A 21417-nucleotide genomic window follows, 5' to 3' on the forward strand; every position below is an offset into this window, starting at 1 on the left:
GAACGCGTTCTACCTCTAATGATCATCTATGGCACGCTGCCGCCGCCGACAGCCACGTAGATCTCTGGAACATCTTGCTCGTGCAGCTGCTGACCTCGAAACTCTTGCCATTTTATTGCTCAGTGATGCCAACAACAGCGAAGAAGAACTTGTAGCTCTTGCTATTTTGAAGATAGCACTTTCCAAAGATAAGGATGCTCAATGTAGCTCGAGATATGGCAGTCGTGGATCTTATAGTTGGAAGAAATGCGAAGAATTTTTTGATTTATTGCTTCATTCATTCCCTGTTCGCTGGTTTAAAGCATGGCTACGGTGAGTGTTAATGTAAGGCTAAAATTTTCACTAAATACTGTTTCAGAATGGGTCGTGATGCCTTCTGGCACCTGCATGACCTTATTGCTGCTGATGCAGCTTTCCAATCCACAGCAAATCGTCCTCAACGCCCTGTCCGCTATCAGCTGGCCACATTCTTATGCAGAGTCGGGGCTGAAACGGCGGTGAAGACAGCTAGTGTAATGGCAGTTGCTGAGGGATCTGTATACAACTATGTACAGCGTGTCATTGGTGCAATACGTCGTTTATGGTCCGATTACCTTGCATGGCCTGGAGAAGCTCGAAGGCACTTCATTTCCGAGAAGTTTGCTGAGCAAGGATTTCCAGGCTGTCTCGGGACAGCAGATGGGTGTCTGTTCAGACTCACGAACCAACCACTTGTGAACCCATATGCATATTGGTGTAGGAAAAAGTTTTACGCGGTGAGTGATTGTTGATTCATTCTCGGCTCATTTCTTATGTCTCAAATAGTTGATCATGCAAGCCACAGTTGATCATCGTGGTGTGTTCACATCGCATGAACTGGGATGGCCAGGTTCTGTTCAGGACAGTCGGGTTTTTCGAAATTCACATCTATGGTTGCACCGCGAGAAATATTTTCGTGCACATGAATACATATTGGTTGATAAAGGTTCGTCAATATAGTCCTCTGCCTCATTCCTTAACTGAAGCTCCCGTACTGCAGGATATCCATTGACAAAGTTTACAATCCGCCCATTCAATGACTACGATCTCACATCGAATCCAGTTGAAGCACGTCGCCGCAAAAAGTGGAACCGTCAGCTCTCTTGCATGTGCATTTTTGTTGAGCACGGATTCGGTCGTCTAAAAGGCCGATTCCCTATACTACGCTGCATTCCCAGCCGTCACTTGGGCGAGGCCTATAAGATGATCGAGTCATTAATGATTGTCCATAATATACTTGAGGTAATTGGAGATGATCCTTATACAATCACTGGTTTCACGGGCAGCGGTGGAGAGCAAGAGGTCACTGATTCTACTGTTGAGGGTGCAGAACGAGATGCTGATCTTGAAGGGGATGACTTCTATCGCACTGGCCTTCTTCGTCGTAAATTACTTATGGATAAATATTCAATGTTTTAACTGCATTAAACCAATTGTCATTCACAGGTGACGGCCCAGCTTTTCCCGGCCGGGAAATATAAAGGGAAATGTTGGGGAGAAATTGCTGATTTCCCCTAAGTAATTAAATACTTTTCCCCGAGGATATTGATCAGATTTCACGTAAAAAAAACAAAAAGTTTCCCGTTTGATCAATGTTCTATTGATCGTGAGAGAAAAATTGTATTTCCCACAAGAGAAAGATAATCTTTCCCATAAAGTAAAGATAATCTTTCGCGTTCGGTAAAGATTATCTTTCCCACATGATAATCTTTATCTTTCCCAAATGATAAAGATTATCTTTCCCACATGATAAAGATAATCTTTCGCACTAGGTAAATTTCACATTGCGCGCTTGTAAAATTTTCAATTTTTCCATGGCGAAAACAAATAGGTCCAAGCACCCATCTTCAGTGGCACCTATTAGTGTAGATATTTAAATATATATATGTAACATTACAAGCATAAATGCTACAGGTATTGCTCCGGCATCTTCTCCAAACTGTAGAGAGGAAATATCTTTTTGGACACACGCAGCTTATCTCGCTCGTACTCTGGCAAAGACTCGAGGTAACCATCCGCAAAGAAAGAAACTGGCCACCCGCTAGGCGGTTTCCGCGCTGACTTCCTGCACCTAAGATTGTCTCGAATTCTACGCTTGCTTGTCCTTCCGCTCTGAACAAAATGCATCTTTTCGACTTGAGGAACTTTATCGACAACCACGGCGATCGTCGTCATAACAGAATGGCGGAATGGCAAAGACATAGGTAGCTTCACAGCTTCCTCTAATTCCCGGTCACCAACGATCACCTTTTCCACACTGTCTTCATCCTCTGACATCCCTCCGCTCCCCATTTTTGTGAACGCGCGCAGGGCGAATGAGAAAAACTGTACTCCATTTTGGTCATCTCTCTTTCGGCACACATCCACCATTATTACACAGACCTCACAACGTGTTCGCAATTTCTGCAATAAAACTGTTATACAAAATCTGAACGAGTTTATGCTTAAGAAACCATACCGAATGTCGGGAGTTAGTCTCTCCATTGTGTTTGATACGAGAGAGATGTGAGTCAACTAGACGGTCTTGAATCCGTTGAGAGTCTTCCTTTGTTCCTGTGCCATCTATTGTGATAGGCCTTCCCTTGATCACATCGAGGTAAACACGATAGATTCGTTCACTGAATAATGCGGGCCAGTCAATCGCATCTCCAAACCTCTGATCTTTGCAACTTTTAACTATTGTCTCTGCGTTTTTGGCCATGATGTAATTAACTTGCTGGTTCCATGGCTGTTCCAGAAGATGTTGAGTAGTCAGACCACGCTTGTCTATGAACGTATTGCGAATTTTCGGGCCATGAGTCTGAGGATTCTGTTTGAATTCTTCCAACCGAGCATCTGAAACACCGGGGCGAATGAAAAGCTGGTAGTTTTTGCGACCTCCAAGAGTCTCCCTCATGATACGTCTAGCTAATTTCTGAAATAGGTAGTTAGAAGCGTTGTCAACAAGTTCCATTGATCGTGATTGCTTACATTCACTTGGTTTCTCTGCGCCGACCGTGACCAGTTACTGCGCACGCCTTTCTGCGCATAGGCCTTCGCAACACGGCTAACACCGCCCTCAACAGGGTTACCATGTTCATCCACATCTGAAGCGGACTCTGCGTCAGACGAGGAAGATTTTGAAGAGAATTCCGATCCGCTTGTGCTTATCCGACGCCTTTTCTTCTTGTGTGAGGATTTTCGCTGAAATTCATTCAGATTTAAATCATGTACATAAGTTAGTTCCCATTCACCTGCTCAGAATTATCATCGTCGCTATCGCTGGATTCGTGCTCAGGTTGCACAAGCTATGAAAGCAGTTATGAAGCCTTCAATAATGCTCTCAAGTCTACTAGGTTCACTCACAAAAGGCGAGAATTTATCCTTTTGCCAGGGAGCTCTATAGGTTGAATGGGATCTAGAGGAACTTGTGTCTTGACGTTGTTGGCTATTTGACTCATTTGGATTCACATTAGCTGATCTAGGAGAACTGCTTGACTGGGAGCTGCTGGACGCAGAAGATGGGGTCTGAAGATAATATGAGATCGAAGTTACAACCAACGACCAAGCACGAACCACAGGATCTGCCAGCTTGTAGGATGGGAACAATTTCTTCGCATAGCGCACTTCAGCATTGATGTTAGCACGAGACAAGGTGCGATTTTTGCGGCTAGATAAGAATTGGCGACCTGCTAATTGTGCATTGAATTCATCCTATCAAAACGTTAGACCGTTGAATCGAATACAGAACAGGTGTGTTCACTTTATATCTGTCACGTTCTGCTCGAAGTTCTATGATCTGAGACAGTAATGGTCCGTTTCCTGAAGATTCCTAGAGTATATCGATCAGGATAAATAAGGACGTGGAAAGAGACTACAGATATAAACCTTTAGGCAATCTCTTTCTCGTTTGAGGTTTTCAACCTCTTGTTCTAGTGATGTGACACGTTCTTGTTTTTGAGAATTGGAAAGCGCCTCCCGTTCAAGTTGCTCACGCAGCTTTGCCAAGTTATCTTGGAGACTCGATATACCTCCACCTGCGAGAACTCGAGAGTTCAGCTGATCCCTCTCATGAGTGACAGTTGCAATTTCGCTTTGTAGTGCTGCTAAGCGGGCTTGGGTAGATGAATTTGCGAGCTTTTCTTCCGCATGCTGTGCTTGTAGCTCTGCCAGTGATCCCCGTAAAGCTTGCAGTTCCTGCGTTCCGAGAGATTGTCCGGTCTCTTTCTAGGTATGTATGCAACTTCAGATCATTTCTTGAAGATAGAAGCGGGTGTTTACCTCGGTTTCATGATGCTGTTTGATCAAAACAATTTCCTGGGCCTTCTGTATAAGTTTTCTCTGGAAGAAGTTATCATGTTTGATGCTTATTCATTGAGCAAGTCGCTGAGCCTCATACCTGAAGCTCATAGTAATCTGTTTCCAAGGCATCAAAGCGGGTCTAAAGCAAATATAAGTGTTGTGAAATCAGTAAATGACTTATGTCTGCGAACCTTTGCTACATGGTTCCTCTGGTAGCCGAGAAGATGAGCTCGATCTTGTGCAGCAGAAGACTAACACATAAATGAGCCCTATTACCTCATTCAAAAGGAAGGGAACCCACCTTGAGCGAGGCATTCTCTGCTAAGAGTTTCTCCATCTCGTTTTCGTCTGGGTGCTGTATAGAACGGGCGAACTGTAAAACATGTTTTACACGAACAACGTCGATGATCTTACAGCCACTAGATCCTTGATCTCTTGCTCTAAAGCACGAATCCGTACAGCACTGGCCTGACACAAGAGAAAACTCAATGACCATCGGAATATACTGCATTTCACATTTCACTTACTTCCGTCTCTTTTTTGAGGTTACGTAGTGTAGCTCGGTCTGCTTCGACCTGGGGCTAGTAGGATGAAAGGTTCAACCTTCGTCATTCTGTTTCACATGTCAAGGCCTTACTTTTTCTACCGCTGCAATTTCTTCTAGTTTTCGCTTCTCTGCCTCGAGTGTTTTGATTTTGGAATTGAGTGCCTGTGTGTGCGCTCCGTTATTTTCGTCCCGCAACTTCTTCAGTGCTGCACGGTCTGCATCAATTTGAGGCTGAAAAAATATCGAAATCAATCTTTGCATGGCTATACCATGAGATTCTACCTTGTCGGCTGCGGCAGTTGCCTCAAGTCGTCGTTTCTCCGTCTCTAACATTTGTATGGTAGAGTTCATCATCTGCGTTTGTGATTCTGTTGAAGAAAGGCTCATTTTAAGATCTTTGATCCTGTCCTCAAGTTCACGAGCCCGGGTGTTCCCAGCCTGAAATGGAGATCTTGAGCAATGTGACATGATGAGAAGACATGGATCTTACTTGAACCTTGTCCTTGAGTATCCTCAAAGCCGCACGATCTGCTTCAATTTGTGGCTGGCAGGTATACGTAGGATCAGTGTCTATGTTCGTCGATGAGCATGCAGATACACTTACTTTGTCAGCCGCAGCAGTTGCTTCAAGCTGTCGTTTATCCTTCTCCAGTCCTTGAATGGTGGAGTCCAGTGTCTGCACGTGTGAGTCTTTTGAAGAGAGGGATGTTTCGAGATCTTTGATTTTGTCCTCGAGTTCACGTGCGCGCATCTTCCCAGCCTGGGCACAGAGGCCTTGAGCAACGTGAAATGAGAAAGAGAGTTAGACACTAAGTTTACTTTCGAATCATCCCTAAGCTTCCCCAGAGCTACACGATCAGCTTCAAGCTGCGGCTGGCAGAGGTACATGAATCACTGTTCGTCACCCGTAATCCAGATACGCATACCTTATCGGCTACGACAGTTGCTTCGAGCTGTCGTTTCTCCGTCTCCAGCTTCTGAATGGTCATATTCAGTGTCTGCATATGTGCATCCTTTGAAGAAAGGCTTGTTTCTATTTTCTCAATTTTGTCCTCGAGTTCGCGCGTGCGTGTCTTCCCAGCCTGGCATGAATGTCTTGAGCAATGTAATAAGGACAGATACTCAACTTACTTTTGATTCGTCCCTGAGTTTCTCTAGAGCCGCTCGATCAGCTTGAAGTTGTGGCTGGCAGATGTACATGGATCACTGTGTTTTCAACAAAATTTGAGATACACTTACCTTATCGGCTGCGACAGTTGCTTCTAGCTGTCGTTTCTCTGTCTTGAGTCCTTGAATCGTAGTGTTGAGTGTCTGCATGTGCGAGTCCTTCGATAGAAGACTGGATTTGAGATCCTTGATTTCGTCCTCAAGTGCACGAACCCGTGTCTTCCCAACCTAAACAAGGCGCGTTGATCAAACCAATACATGAACAGGGTATATCGAGTGTCATTTGCAATGAAACGCACCTTATCCGCTGCGAGAGTTGCTTCTAGTTGTCGTTTCTCTGTCTCGAGTCTTTGAATCGCAGTGTTTAGCGTCTGCATGAGCGAGTCCTTCGTTGAAAGACTGGATTTGAGATCCTTGATTTCGTCCTCGAGTGCACAAATACGTGTCTTCCCAACCTAAACAAGGCGCGTCAATCAAACCAATACATGAACAGGTTAGTTTGAATGTCCTTTGCAATGAAAATGCACCTTATCCACTGCCGCAGTTGCTTCGAGTTTCTTCTTCGCCGTCTCTAGTTTCTGGAGATTTGTGTTGAGCGAATTGATGAGCGAGTCCTTAGAAATTAGATTATCTTGCAACTCTTTGAGCGTTTGCTCAAGCCCTCGTAAATGTGTTACCCCAGCCTCAATTGAAGAACATGAGTGTCATAGAAGCATACACACAGTGACGTTTCGGACTCACTTCGGTATTTTCCCTCAATTTCTTCAATGCCTCACGATCAGCTTCAACCTTCGGCTGGTATAATATCTCAGTCCAAGATATCTGACATTTGCTTCGAGAAAACGGACCTTTTCCGATGCTGCGATCTCCTCCAGCTGTCTTTTCTCCGCTTCGAGAATTTGTATCGTGTTTCGGAGCGCATTCGCCTGCGCATCCTTACCAGCAATTGTCTTTTCGAATTCCTTGTCAAGATGTTGGACTTTCTGTTTCAGATCGAGAATCTCCGCATTTTGCACCTGTGGGGTGAAGTCAAGCGAATGAACGTGGATAGAAGTTTGACTTACATTGTGTTGGTCTCCAATTTTCTTTGCGTCATGTAATCAAAGTCTATTTTGGATGACACAAAAAGAAGAGGATCTTACTTTTTCGGCAGTGGCTACAGCTGCCTTGAGCTGAGCATTTCCTGTCTCTAAAGCATGGATGGCAGCGTTGAGTTCCTGTGAGTACCTGTCTTTGGTAACAACGTTCGCTTCTAAGTCTTTGATTTGGTGTTCAAATTGAGAAAGTTGGCTCTGATAAAGCGTCACCTAACCAAGAGCTGCTGATGCTGGTCAAGACTTACCATTTTCTCCTTGATCCTATTCTCTGCATTGCGCAATTTGGTCAGCAAGCTTTCGGTCTCGGAATCCTTCGCAACAGAATCCTGTGCCACATCTCTCCTATGATGTTCAAGCTCCTTTTGCAGTCGTACAATCTCATCATCTCGTTTTTGTGTTTCATTAGCAGCTTCCGCATTTGCAGCAGAGTGTGTTTCTTGTGATTCCTTCAGCTCTTCTTTCAATGAATCCAAATTTTTCTAGTAGGGCCACATATTAACAGTAGATAGCAAGTTTAGGAATAGGGAGACGTACCTTTGTATTTTTCAATTCTTCGCCTAGAGCGTCCAAATCTCGCTAAATAGTCAATAAACGTTTTTTTCCATATATGAGTAGCAAGTCTACATACTTTTGACACTGCAAGACAATGCTGCAGCTCTTTATTAAGGTTTGTCAGACTCTCGATAGTTCTGGCTTTATCGAGAACATCTCCCTGAAGAAAAAACATGAAGACTAAATGAGGACGCGAAATGAATTGTAAAATTCACTCTTAATTTACGTCTCTCTACTTCAGTAAAACTGACTGCTTGAGAGCTTTGTGAAGGGTCGGAATCATCCTTTATTGCAGCTTTTGCAGTTTTCTGTAATTACCCGGATGAGTGGAAAGGAGTACATTGACTGGACAAGAGCCATACCTCAGCTTCTAGTTCATATTGCAGTTGCTGTATCCGTTCGTCCCTCTCGGCTAGTTGTTGTGTGACATGTGCAGGTACAACCTCGCGTTCAACTATACGCTCAACTACACGGACTTTGAACTTGAATGAGATACTAGTTATTAGTCCGATCCAGGCTCACATCCCTTATGATAAAATGAGGACAGCTCACATCTGTCACTTTTTGTGGCTTCTCGAGCATTTCATCTGCATGGTTGGATGACTGGTCGTCTTCAGAGGATGATGTACTGAGCTTCCTTCGGCGGTTCGAAGATGTAGCTTGGAGTGTTTCAGAGTTGTTGGTCCCAGAGGAGTCGTCCACGGTACGATTAATGGGCGGCAATCTCGGACGGCTACGGGTGGTTGTTGTCGACACTTCGGAATCGTTGACAGCCTGAGCTGGTGGCATTGCAGGAGCATCATCCATGGGATGATCCATGATGTTCAGTATTAGTACAGAGCAGGCCTCGGCGCAGGTTCACTCGAGTTTCGAGAAGAGAAAGAGATATTACATTCAAAGGGACGCTCATATCGGTAGTACGAAGACAAAGAACAGGCGCTTAAGGAAGACCACTCGATGGCACATGACTAGATTCGAGCTACTACTTAGGAACCTTTACATGTACACACATTGAATTACATGTACATTAACTGTTGCATATAGTACGAGGCACATGTTCTACTGATATTCCATTCGACTGATCAATACCCTACCATGGCCAGCGAAGTTTGAAGGGAGGAGGAGCTACGATGCCTATCTCTTTAGCAACAAGTTGCACGCCTTGCTGAATGGCACACGAGTATACGGGCTTCTGATAAACTTCGGCGCGACATAGAGGGCAACACGTTACAAGGAGAGTTTCAGAGTTGCGCGCCTTGGTTCGAAAATCATTGATTCTGTGTTGACTGAGGCAGCGAGCGCAGAACGAGTGACTACATGGTAATCTGAGCCACAGGTGGACATTAGAAAGTGACTGACTAAACATCCTCGACAAGTACTCACACATATGGGTCCCAGGCCAAATCCAAGCAGATCGAGCAACGGTACGCCTCTTCTCTGGCATCTGTGTCCAATTTGTATTGCTGTTTCAGAGCCTGCAAAAAGTCCTATCATCAGTGGATCTAAGTTAGGTATCGCCACAGCTTACAGCCTTTTCTTCGCGAATTGATACAACTTCCCGACGAAGCAACTGAACTTCTTCAGCTTGTGCGTTCAGTATGTCCGATGAATAATCCAGGTACGCTCGTACTTCTTCATAAAACGTGTTATCACAGTCATCATCAGACATAACATCCAAGGGAGCAGGGTCAGCGACGGTGGTGATCGCAGAGTCCACGACAGTGGCATTGATGACGACGGAAGCTGATGGGAGAGGTGTGACATTCAGAATGCCATCCGAGGGGACAGGAGTAGCGACAGTGGCATCAGAAGCGACTGCAGAGTTCACGGCAGCTACAGGCGTGAAGTTCAAGTTGTCGTTTCCCGAGATTCGAAGGGTCCTGCTTCGAGTAATCATGGGATGTCGGTGCACATGGAGTGCGCGAGCAGCCTGGAGAGTTGAACGACGAGTAGATCTGTGAGTGGCACACCCTCGTCTCATGTCTGAGAAATTGAACGCCAAAATCGAGTGCGAGTTTCCTTATATACAAATTAGCCATACCTTTCACCTTTGTTTTCCGTAACGCCCTGACCATCAATAATACTTCGATCAAGTACTGGGATCCTTTGTCCGGATCCTAGTCACCTTGAATCTGGCGGCTATTTCGAAGAGCGCGTTTGCTCTCTGCTCAAAGAACGAAGAAATGGATGACTATGGATGATGCATTTGGGTCTACATACGTGGTGAACGACTAGAAGGATCTGTACATATATCAATGATTTCAACGATAAGATAAGTATCTTATCTGGCATCTGAGCGCTAAACGGAAATTTTCTTTTCTCCATATAATGAGGAATATTAATTGTCCAGAAAGCGGTTTTCCTCAGTTTTGGCAGGCTCGTCGCGCAAAAAACTCAAGGTGGAGCATAATGGTGCTGACAGCCTCCCCTGGACCACCGTTTCTCGTCCGGTGGAAACTGGATTGGACGGCGACGATGAAATTTTGGAGTTGGAAGAAGTAGAGGGTGTCGAGATTACCTACGAAGAGACTGAAATAGGAAGGGTTGCTAGATTCAATGTACGCCGAATTATAACTGGTCTGGGCTCCGCGGGCTCACCGAGTCATTAGTTTATCGGCGTCGATGAGGCCAGACGGGAAGAAGAGAAAGCTGAATCCTCCGAGGAGCCTGCCACAGGCGAGGGTGAAGTTAATGTAGTCGTTGAAGAAGAACACTGTGAGTGCTATCGGCTTCGACATAATCCCAGTATTTATTCATAACAGCAGAAAAATTACTGCCACATATGTGGCATCCTTATAATCTTCATCCCAACTCACCAGATGTCTTCATCATAATAACTTTCTAAATACTACGCCCATACAAGCCGCAGCTATTCCTCTTGCTCTCAAGTAGCGAGACGTCGTTGGAGTTGCTCAAACAGTCAGTTTTCTTGTTGATTTCATTATTATCGCACTTAAAAAAACTAGCAGGGATCTGGTAAAACACTGGCCTATGGTCTTCCTATCCTTCACAAGCTGCTATCGGCAGAACCACAAAGATCTTCGTCCAAGCACCGTCCAGTACAAGCACTCGTTCTAGCTTCGACTCGTGAACTTGCACTTCAAGTTTCGACTCATTTGAACGCGTGTCTCAGCACTTACAAGGATCCCATCGAGATTAAACACGTCAACAATAAACACGATGGAAGATCAAAAGAGCAAAGGAAAGGAATAGAACAAGAAGACCTGAAGTCTACCGCCAAGAAACCGCCACCCACTGTCAGCGCGGTGGCATGTCTGTTCAGAAGCAAAAGCGCATTCTAAATAGGGGTGTGGATGTGCTTGTGGCGACTCCAGCTCGCTTGTGGGATATCATAGAAGAAGCGCGTTATGAACCTGATCCCTACGCCGCACCCCCATGACGCTCCCCAGAACGAGACCCCGGCCAAAAAGCTGAAGCGTCTGAGGTTTCTCGTTTGGGACGAAGCCGACCGCATGATTGAAGCAGGTCATTTTGCGGAGTTGGACAACATCCTTCGACTTACTTTACGGGAATCCCTGTAAGCATTTGTGTTCTCGATTTACCTTTCGCCATTTTTACGAGTGTTTAGGGAAGATCGAATACCGGACGATGTTCTATCCGTACATGGTGAGCCAGGGTTCGACGTCCAGGACGACAAAGAGAAAGTTGCCCGAGACCAGATGCAGACATTCGTGTTCTCCGCCTCGCTCAGTAAGGACCTACAACACAATGTCAAGAGGAGAGCGAAACCGCAAAGATCAAAACATCCTCAAAAGAATAACAAGCCAGCGTCAACACTTGGTGGGTCACAACGAATCACAGAGTCTTATCACCCATAATTTACCATCGGCAGATGATGTTTTGCTACGATTGGACTTTCGCGATCGCGACTCCGAAGTCATAGACTTGAGCCCTGAGGGCGGTGTAGTCTCTACATTGACCGAGGGTAAGATTCAATGCCTTTCCGCGGACAAGGCTTAGAGTGCACTATTTCGCATGTTCCGTTTTGCCGTTTCACTTTCATCATCTGCATCTCCTGATATCTTCATCTGTTCCCTTCCATAGGACGTATACATGTACTACTTTCTCTTCCGATATCCCGGCCGCTCTATTCTTGTTCCACGTTGCTTTGGTTTGGATGTGAATGTTGTCATGTTCATATATTCTTTTGGCTGAAATTACTGTCTACTGACGCCTTGCTTCTTTCTCCCTCAGATTCAAAAGCACCCCCAACTCTGTCCTTCTCGCGACGGACATAGCCGCCCGTGGACTTGACATTCCCAGTGTTGACCACGTAATCCACTACCAAATTCCTCGCTCAGCAGACGTGTATGTCCACCGAAATGGGCGAACAGCCCGAGCTATGAAAAAGGGTTTCAGTATGCTGATGTATGCACCGGACGAACGCAAAGTTGTTAGGGCGATATTAGGGAATCTTCGTCGACGTGAGCCGCGTTGGGGTTGGGGTTAATGATGCAGGCAGCGACCTCGGTAAAGCGAAGAGGAAGAAGCGGGACCCAAAGGCGGAGGACTCCAAAGGGCTTGCTAAAGATGTCAGCGAGGTAGAGTGGATGGGTATTGATATTGATCATGCTATGAGTACATAACACCAAATTTGTGCCATTTTAGAAACTTTGACGAAAAATTGAATCAAATCAGCCAGAAGAAGAGGACAAATTCAAAGGTTCAAAAAGATTGTTACACGGCCCCACCACGTTGACGGTGTGGTCCCATAAACGAGTACCAATAACTATCTATATAATATCAAATGAAGGGGGATGCTTGAAGATAGATTCTAGCAATGACTGTAATTTGTAGTACAGGGGTCAAAGCATCATAAGTTGGGCAAAGTTGATTTTCTGACGTGCCAGTGATGTTAACGGCCAATGAACGGTTTCAAGTTCTGAAAACGCTTACCGGGGACGGGATTAACGGCGGCGACGTCCGGTGCATCCTCAGCAAAAACAATAGCAAAACCACTGGCGACTCACTGGTCAAAAGGTGACCTCAAAGCAGAAGAGAAGACTCACGCTTCCAGATACCAATCTATGTGACTGTCGGATAAACCAGTATGAGGAAGACATATCATGGTCCAGTACTGTTATCGGTTGACGGCTACCTGCTGTAGTGGCTCCGCTGAGAATTTGAAGTAAGATGACTGTAGGGGGGACAAAGGATACCCTGTTGATCTCGAACCGTCCTCCGACCTACGGGTAAGGGTTAATGGAGGTTTTGCTGGACGTATCATATGCACACACAAACGATAAGACCAGATTCGAATAAGACCAGATTTGCGTCAAAATTTACGCCGTTAGCAGTTGCATTTCCAGGCTAATAGCAGTTCAAGAGTTTGTTCAAGGTGAGTTCACCACATTGACTCACAGCACCGGGATTTTCAAACGGCTAACTAGGTATAATGAGCGATAGGAGCTAGAAGACAGCGATTATGAAGCTCACCTCAAGGCTTGTTTTTTTGTAAAAGGTTGGCAGAAGTCTGGGTAGTGACCGGATCGTAAGGGAATGAAATCAATCAACGTCGAAATACATACGGAACAGCGCCAGCTTGAAGGGCGGGAATGTCGGATAGATCATGGCAAATGTGAGATTGAGGACACACAACATCAAGAAGGATTGAAAACCTACGATACCTAGCAAACAACGTACCAGTCAGCGAGTGCGATGACAGTTGAATCTCGGTCCGGGGTCATATCCGATCGAACCGGGACAGGAAACATGCACATACTCAACGCTGCTGAAGGCCACTGACCAATATTGACAGTACTAGTACTACGTACTAGATCTAGAGTACTTGGTGAATTAATGAGGATGTCTGTGAAGTTCCGAACCAAGCATTATTGATATTGATATGGATATGAGAAGCACTACATTCGACTTATTGTACCTATGCAAAACATCAATTTACTGAGCACTCATGAGTAGCGGAAACTGCAGGGTATTCTAAGATAGACAAGGTTTAATGTATTATTGACGCTCTGGCCAAGCAAGGGAATACAGGGGAGGTGCGATAATGTCCAAGTCAGTGGCAATTCTTTCGACTACGGACTGAAGCAATATGGATGGAATAGGTTTTCGACAGACTGGGAACCAGCATACTGGACATTGGAATATCCTGTCAGTGACGATGAAGCGTTGTCGCTCATTGTTGATACAACTTGAGCAAGCGGTGTGTCCACAGGCTAGACTGAATCGCAGTGATGCCTGATAAGCATAAACGAAGAAGTAGAGCTCTAAGTTGGTACGCACACATGAGGACTCCATGCAAGATCTTTGCAGAAAGAACAGCAATGTTCCAATCTTTGAATACCTTGTCGCAAATGGCTAATAGCCCTCAAATCCTGGAAACGATGAAGGTCAGTCCGATCTAATTCAAGATTGGATTGAAATGCACTCACAGTACATTGATGCGCCAATATATCAATATGCAGCTTTGTGAATTCCAACGATTTTTTCTGTTCATCAAAGAGACGTCGAGAGCGGGTGTTGAACATCTCTAGGTCCATGACGAAGCTTTGATCGAAGTTCGTCAAAAGCTCTGAGGGGACGCTAGGCTTCGAGGGAAGTTCGCCCAAAGTATTGAGGACATCGAGCAAGCTATCGCTGCTGGTGGTGTCCAGGAGGGAGTGAGGGTCGGGAGCCTCGCGCGAAGAGAACGAATTAGCGTTCAAGACGGATGAAGAGCCAGAAGCCTCCTGGAAGTGGCCATGAGTGACATGACTATGCGAGGCCGAATTTGCCAAAAAAGAAGGGTCAGAGACCTCCTGCGAAGAGTGGCGTTGAAGATGTTCAAAAGGAGGGTCACTGCTAGTACTAGTAGGAGCAGGCTGAGCCCGAGCCATACTTCGAGTAAGCATGGAATGTCGACGAAGTTCCGGGAACTGATGAGGATGATGACGGGTAGATACTAAGTGTCGAGCAGTGCGTTGGGGACCCATGTTCGACCAGAGGAGGAGAAAATGCAATTTTCGGATGAATCAGTACTCGCAACAGTATTAATATTTATGGGCCTTCGTCGTCCCCATTGTGGTCCAGACAATCGTATTAAGATGAAGGAAACGTGATGATTCAAAGGGGGGATGCAGTTGCAATTGGTAAAAATATTAGTGCTGAAAGGTGCTTTGAACCTGGCTTTAAGCTCATTAATGGGAACTGGCCGGAGTTTAGGCCGTCCGGTGCCTTTTGAAGATGATTAACCGAATCGATAAGCACTTCAAATAATCAGCCTAACTTACACATTCTTAGCCACTATATACACAATGGGTAAAACCTCCAAATCTCTACGATCCAAATCCGCCAGTCGTCGAACGGTGGCATCTTGCAGACCGCCACCTCGTTCTCACCCTATGATCCTTCGTAGAGTTTCTGCACAATCAAGGTCTGCGCTAGGGTCAACAACCGCCTCCCATGCCACTCCTACGTCAGACCCCGCGACAGCCGCCTTCGACGCGTCCCTCACGTCGAACCCCGGACCAACTACCTTCGACGCTACTTCTCTCATGTCAGACTTAACTACTTCCCAGCCTGCCCCCGTGTCAGATCCCATTGGGGCTTCTCTTTTGGCAGATCGACCCGACGTCGTATTCGCGCAAGAGGCCTACGATTATATGAGACGCTCCACGGAAATACTACAAATGCAAACCAAGACACTTGTCATCTTTCAGCAGAAGCTCAATTCCATAAATGAAGATAAAGAGGTATGTGCTAGTGCTAGCTTGCGCGGAGACACTTTATTCTGAGATGGATAATCAACAGTCTCTCGAACATGACACCGAGCAGTTGATGGCCAAACGCGCAACAGAATATCAATGTCCTCTTTGCTCCGATCTAGCTTGGAATCCACATGTGTGAGTGTTTCCATAACTCTTTGACGTTCCTTACTTGACCAGAAAAATAGTCTTCCCTGTGGTCACTCTTTCTGTTCCCAGTGTCTTAGCCAACACAAGGCTAACCATGCTCAGAAACGATCCGCAAATCCGAATGGAACTGGGGCTGTCATTCGTTGCCCAACCTGCGATGCTCTCATTCTTCGTAAGCCGCAGTTCTCTCACACCATCCAGCAGGGTGTCGAAGACGTTGCGAAATACTTTCACCGAGCCCCTCCGACACTGCGCCAACTTGAATGGTCTTATTGATTCAACAGTACTAGTAGCTCCAAGTAGCGACGATAGGTGGCATCACGGAATCTACAGTACTTAGGTCTCGTACACATTCTCATCCATGTAGTGACCATTATTCTTTTGCACAATGTATAGCATCTGATTCTTCGAGCATTCATGAGGGTCAAAGCAATATATATTAACCACGAAATGGCTTAATTTCTTGAACTCTAGGTATGTGATACGTTGAATACGAAAGATAGAAATGGTTACAAGGGTAAAGCTGTATACACTGCAGGGCATCCAGGACAAGATGCCAAAGGTGATAGTACGAAAGATATAATTAGATACCAGTACTACCAGTAGATGAAGAGACATTGACACCAAGCTGAGTGCAAAGCGGAAAGGTCTGTGCGCACCAATGGGCATCAGGACAAAATATCGTTAAAAGGTGGATATTTGAAAGGTGCTGGGGAATACCGTGGCCATCGTCCAATCTGGATATTTGATTGTCGATGCTCCTGAACTGAGTCTCATATGTGCTGTATGAGATAGAAGTGTTCCATTTAATGCAGATGGTCTTTATCGCTGGCGTTCGAATGACATCCAGCAACCAGTTCGATGGGTGTATATGAAAGGTCAAACCGAGATATCGCAATGCAGGCAGAATGATCGGAGCTCCTAGAAGATTCTCTGGGTGGAATAAGACACAAAGAATTTGATTCTAGAGGCAGCAAACTTTACCATATTCGGTCCACGCGCAACGGTTGTCAAATGGTAGACAAAACTCAAGCCTCGTAAGGTGCTCCGAAATCGAAGGAAGAAGGATCTGCGCAGTACTGACAGCACCTAAAACCAGTGTCTCGAGCTCGCTGAGATCAAAAGGGCACCTACGCCCACTAAGCCATTCGTACTCTTCAGCGCGAGGGGCTTTACCAGTATATTGAGGTTCGTGGCGATACGATGAAGGGATGAGCTGCAGGAATGCTAGTTTCGCCTTTTCCTCTTCTCCGTGAGCCATCGCTTGAATCGCAGCATGGGCTTCATCAGCGCGTTGTCGAGTTGAAGGACAGTCACCAAGCCCCCTACCAGGAGGCGGAAGTGTCAATGCTCGAAGCATTTTACAATGACCAAGAGACTTGAGCACTCCGCAAAATTCCTGGTACGACATTCGAAGGGAATTGTGAATTATGAATCTAGTGAGGGTACCAGAGAATGCGACGATAGCTTTGTTGATTTGTTCCTTCGTCGCAATGAAGTCCGTTCCTCGAATTTCAAGGTTCCTCAAGAGGGTTGGGTAGGACGTGAATGCATCAATGAACGCGCTGTGACTGTCACCAACGGCATTGCAAACATAGCGCAAACGACGAGAATCCTTCCGGAGGAGTGCGACTTGGACCTGATCGTCGACATCAACCGTTCTGAACCGCGCAGACATCGCTGGTTCCCTCCAGTAATGGCAGACTTGTGAGCATGCATCAAGGTCTGAACCTTGTACATATGACAAATATTCCCCAAAAAGCTCAGCGCAGAAATGGACAGGTATACGTTCAAGTTGTGAAAAGGCAGCACTAGTCGTCGAAGACATCCTGGACACAGATGTGGAAGATGCGTTGGGAGGAGGAATGAAAGAGAAATGCAAGACAAAGGAAAATATAACGTGGTGCGATGTGTCAGAGTAACAGCCGGTGAGCGGATGTGCACGAGGCGAAACAGTTTACATTTTGACGAGTTACTGGTAGTAGTACTAGTGCTGAGGTTTTTTCTTCTGAGGAAAAATCGGGCTGATTCAACGATACAAACGACCATCCAAGCTGAATTGTTTGAGGGACAATTTTGAGTGATAATGGAACACTCACTCCAAGTTGAATACGGGAAACGAAACGAATGTCAGCCGGAGACTGGGTTCATCCTGTAATTTTTGCAGAAGGTTTGACTGTGACTGCCATTCTGCAGGGTTTTGAGCTTCGTGCTAGATAGAGTTTGACCGTATCTTGAAGATCATCTTCATCGAACACATCACCTGCTTCCTGCATCCAAGATTCTCGGTCATTTCAGGCAGGTATTCGTGAATTCAGTGAATGGCGTTAGTGAGTTTTTCAGATTAATCGTCTTGTTGACTCAGTATATCCTTGAATGAGCAGGTCCGGCCGGCGTTAGTTTCATGTACAGCAGCAACATCTGGAGGTTGTGCTAACCACTTCCGCCAGTCTACAAAACGATTTAACAGCTGATTTGTTCAGGATGCGGGAAGAAAGGTCAAAATCGTTCAGGACGCCTTATATGTTGCCATCTATGCTTCTGTGAATTCTGTACATGATGTTCCCTGAGCTGAGATCACGATGAAGAATCCCCACGCATTCGTAAAGCCACTGGTGAACTAGAGGAGTACGAGAACAAGGTAAGAAAGGGTAAAACAATGTGTAGAAGGCAAACGCACAAAATTCTGATATATTGTTGGAGTCTTCACTCTCTTTATACTGGTCCCAAACTTGTTCACCCTCGTTGGCTTTGACAAAAAAGACAGCCCGTACGAAACTACCATAGCTCAAATCCAATTATCCACTCGGTGTCCCTTCGTCAGCGAAGACTATCCACACTCGAGCGATGTGAAGAACCTCGTGTTTCTCTTCCGACCGCCTCCTGCTTCTTCTCCTCTTTCTTCGCCGTCAGAAGTTCCTTGAGCTTGGTCCATGTCATTGAGAAATATAATTGTTGGGATCCGACATCATTCCGATACCACCACCGCTGCTCAAAGTCATCCTTAACTTTCAGAGAGCTGGCCTTGAGACTGATTTCTGTGCGTTTGAGTTGCTAACTCGTCATATCACAATTTGACAAGGCTTGATTGATCAACGCCAGGATGTGGTGGAGACGGGGAAGGAGCCTGAATGGCCATTGGGCGATGGTGAAGGAAGGGGGAGAGCAGATACAGGAGTGAAGATGCTTGCACCTGGTACGTTTGCAGAAGCAGCTCCTGATGAGGAATTGTTTACATCCTTGACGAAGCCAGGTGTCGTCGCTCCGCTGCCTGAGCTGAGAAGGCTCATGTCGGGAATCGCGATGTTAGTACCCATCGAGCCGATCGAGCTCATCGTCGCCATACTTGATATGCTTGCGCCGTACATTCCCCTCTGACTAATCTTGTATTCTTCTTCCTCCTCAAGGACCAGTGAAGGACTTGAGCCTCTTCCACGTTGAGGAAAACCTAGCCCGGAGGTTACCGTAGGTGTGCTAGGTGTTGGTGTTGGTGTCGCTCCAGTGGGAATGCCAACCTGTAATTTGTACAGTTAATTGTCTATCACTTGTTTTCACTCATTATCGTACCTGGTTAGCAGTTACCCCACCGCTGACCTTTACTTGTGGAACTGGAGAGTTCATGGCGGACATATTGGAAATCGGAGCATTCTTCCACTATTACTAGCACTTGATGGTCCATTTTGCTCACGTCCCCACACAGCGTCCTAGCATCGCTCCACCGAGACTACCTAAATAAAAGATGTAGGTAAGATGAATACTTTGGAAACCAGGAATTCTGACTGACTTGAGCGCTATCAACTTGACTAGCAGGAACATAGATAGTAGCGTTGAATGCGTCGCCAACCAAATTTGCCACACTTGGAAAATTAGTTGCGGCACCGGTACAGATAACGCGGCGTGGTCGGGGTGCAGGGGTGTAGGAGTTGAAGGAGAGACCAAGAAAAGCGAAGGGATTCGACAAAGCCGCAGATCAACCTTCCCCTTTCATGCTCGCCGCCGTTCCTATTGGATCCTGTGCCGGATGTGGGAAAAGAGAGTACGATGCATCGGGTAGAAATGTAACGTGCAGCAGGAGTGAGAAGCATATCCGTCGAACCAGATTGCCGAACGGCGGTTGCGCCGGTGGAAGGGTCACTAGAAGGGACATAAGAAAGATACGACGGTCGACAAGAGACCGCGAGACATTGCCGACTTTTAAATTCTTCCACCGCCGCTAGCATCGACTTCACCGTGTACACGTCTGCCTTCTTCTCTACCTCCGCCGACAATGTTGAGGACTCCTTCGTCCCAGTACCCTTGCGACTGTGAACGCCATAAACCCAATGTCTCGTGGCACATGTTTCCGCCTCACCCATAGCAGCCCATTTACCACACACCAAGCTGCTCAGGAACGCACTAACAACCTGTATCCTACCTGTCCTCGCACTTCCTGTGCCAGGCCTCTCGAATCATCAGTAACTGCGCAGCAACTAAACTGGTTTGCACATAGATTCCTACTCTGATCGCCATTACATTAGGACCTCCGAGTAGAGCTTCGATGGCTAGAGCGTATGTGCAGATGTATCCTGTGCAGTTGGCGTGTTGGAAGGGGGAAAAGACGAAGATGGAAAATGTGTATATGTAGGGCAAGGTGAGGGGTCCAGTGACGAGAGAGGGAAGAGGGGTCAATTTTCACCATTGTGAGCAGTTTACGGAAAACACATGATACAGCTTGTTAATGTCCGCAAAAGGCAATATTTGGCCAACGCGTCCCCAGGTCTTCAGTTCCGGTTATCCGCTGTTTCCAAAAAAAGACGATTGCTACTTATCTGTTCATGAAGTATATATAAAACCTGAACTCGCATAACTAATTCTATATCACTGATCATTTAAAGCAGTATACAAGTATAAGTAGTAGTACTTTGATCAATCCTACTTGTTGCTTCCCTTAAGTCTATCCGGAGTACTAAAGAAAGGCAAGCAGGAGAAACATGGCGAGTGCACCAACTATAGCACTCCCAACACCAACAAGTGGCACTATGCATCTTCGTCCTGATTTACGATTGACTAGCACCTCCTCGGCGTCAATAGATGCTTTCGACGGCGCCTTCTCTTTCGATTGCTGGTCTAGCTGTGCTAGCAAGGAGAGTTCAAAGACTGTAATGTCGACGGGAGAAATTGGGACAGATCTCGCGTTCGAAGTTGCAACACAGCTCAGCACATGAGCCTTAGAGCTCTGATTCCCGGACTCGGAAATGGGAGCACGAGCAAAATGAGGAGTATTAAGCTCCGTAACGCTTAAACTAGTGTATGGAATGGCAGATTCGGCAATGGGGGCATGAGCGACATGAGAAGCGGTGGGCTCGGGCAGAGTTATCAGAGAACAGAGGTGATGGGATTCGAATATTACAACAGGCCTCTCGGATTCGAGAATGAAAGCATGGGCGACATGAGAAGTGATGGGCTCGAGCAGATTCAAAGTACGAAGGCGATTGGGTTCGACGATCGCGACAGGAAGATTGGCGGGATGAATGGAAGCTCCGAGCATCGTTGCTTCAAGATTGGTATCTCCACATTCAGAATTAGTGTCGACGACAAGGCCGAGCGCGTCGTGAGGTGAGCGAGTTGACATCGATTGTATCTGTACCGGGAGGACGGAATATGCAAGATAACTTTATAGCGTCCATATATATATTTATAGCAGACCAACAGATTCCTCAGAAGCCGTGACGATATTCGCTGCACAAGAAGCCTTTCGAGTAATTAATCGAGCAGAACTAAGCCGGATGGACCATATGAAAGGGAATGCACAACGTGTTAACTTGAAAGATCCAGGAAGAATAACATATATAAGACCTATACAAGCGAGATGAATACTGGAGTTGAAAGGAATCTATTGTGG

General features: G+C 46.0%; 8 protein-coding genes across 8 annotated transcripts; 2 read left to right on the forward strand and 6 right to left on the reverse strand.

The window, feature by feature from the left end:
* Window positions 1–1926: 1926 nt before the first annotated feature.
* Window positions 1927–2502, reverse strand: C8R40DRAFT_1049574 (uncharacterized protein; the record flags this gene model as incomplete). Its single annotated transcript, XM_046224571.1, has 1 exon — window positions 1927–2502. One exon carries the CDS (start codon window positions 2500–2502, stop codon window positions 1927–1929), a length of 576 nt encoding a protein of 191 aa, XP_046084772.1.
* An 88-nt stretch (window positions 2503–2590) lies between these two features.
* Window positions 2591–2893, reverse strand: C8R40DRAFT_1001701 (uncharacterized protein; the record flags this gene model as incomplete). The annotated part of the gene is made up of 1 exon (XM_046222763.1): window positions 2591–2893. A coding segment is annotated over one exon (303 nt), but the record flags the coding sequence as incomplete, so codon positions are not given.
* Window positions 2894–9041: 6148 nt separating this feature from the next.
* Window positions 9042–9643, reverse strand: C8R40DRAFT_1070878 (uncharacterized protein; the record flags this gene model as incomplete). The annotated part of the gene is made up of 2 exons (XM_046226279.1): window positions 9042–9137; window positions 9191–9643. 2 exons carry the CDS (start codon window positions 9641–9643, stop codon window positions 9042–9044), a joined length of 549 nt encoding a protein of 182 aa, XP_046084774.1.
* On the forward strand, window positions 9642–12269 carry C8R40DRAFT_1172477 (P-loop containing nucleoside triphosphate hydrolase protein; the record flags this gene model as incomplete). Its single annotated transcript, XM_046231856.1, has 11 exons — window positions 9642–9670; window positions 10013–10220; window positions 10272–10377; window positions 10425–10483; window positions 10555–10581; window positions 10632–10919; window positions 11019–11200; window positions 11252–11463; window positions 11516–11608; window positions 11922–12107; window positions 12142–12269. The coding sequence occupies 11 exons, from the start codon at window positions 9642–9644 to the stop codon at window positions 12267–12269; spliced, it is 1518 nt and encodes a 505-aa protein (XP_046084775.1).
* Window positions 12270–12426: 157 nt separating this feature from the next.
* C8R40DRAFT_1172478 (uncharacterized protein) lies at window positions 12427–14615 on the reverse strand (the record flags this gene model as incomplete). Its single annotated transcript, XM_046231857.1, has 11 exons — window positions 12427–12521; window positions 12580–12641; window positions 12693–12708; window positions 12782–12869; window positions 12925–12993; window positions 13045–13065; window positions 13120–13156; window positions 13212–13310; window positions 13777–13859; window positions 13929–14018; window positions 14076–14615. The coding sequence occupies 11 exons, from the start codon at window positions 14613–14615 to the stop codon at window positions 12427–12429; spliced, it is 1200 nt and encodes a 399-aa protein (XP_046084776.1).
* Window positions 14616–14936: 321 nt separating this feature from the next.
* On the forward strand, window positions 14937–15812 carry C8R40DRAFT_1172479 (uncharacterized protein; the record flags this gene model as incomplete). The annotated part of the gene is made up of 3 exons (XM_046231858.1): window positions 14937–15374; window positions 15433–15524; window positions 15575–15812. 3 exons carry the CDS (start codon window positions 14937–14939, stop codon window positions 15810–15812), a joined length of 768 nt encoding a protein of 255 aa, XP_046084777.1.
* A 307-nt stretch (window positions 15813–16119) lies between these two features.
* Window positions 16120–17214, reverse strand: C8R40DRAFT_1172480 (uncharacterized protein; the record flags this gene model as incomplete). Its single annotated transcript, XM_046231859.1, has 2 exons — window positions 16120–16469; window positions 16521–17214. The coding sequence occupies 2 exons, from the start codon at window positions 17212–17214 to the stop codon at window positions 16120–16122; spliced, it is 1044 nt and encodes a 347-aa protein (XP_046084778.1).
* Window positions 17215–17880: 666 nt separating this feature from the next.
* C8R40DRAFT_1197717 (uncharacterized protein) lies at window positions 17881–21147 on the reverse strand (the record flags this gene model as incomplete). Its single annotated transcript, XM_046233090.1, has 11 exons — window positions 17881–17987; window positions 18093–18156; window positions 18217–18314; window positions 18395–18574; window positions 18730–19051; window positions 19104–19130; window positions 19225–19260; window positions 19321–19393; window positions 19512–19838; window positions 19951–20101; window positions 20577–21147. The coding sequence occupies 11 exons, from the start codon at window positions 21145–21147 to the stop codon at window positions 17881–17883; spliced, it is 1956 nt and encodes a 651-aa protein (XP_046084779.1).
* Between the last annotated feature and the right edge of the window lie 270 nt (window positions 21148–21417).

Source organism: Lentinula edodes (genome assembly GCF_021015755.1).
Source record: "Lentinula edodes strain Le(Bin) 0899 ss11 chromosome Unknown C8R40scaffold_25, whole genome shotgun sequence".
Lineage (NCBI taxonomy): Eukaryota > Fungi > Basidiomycota > Agaricomycetes > Agaricales > Omphalotaceae > Lentinula > Lentinula edodes.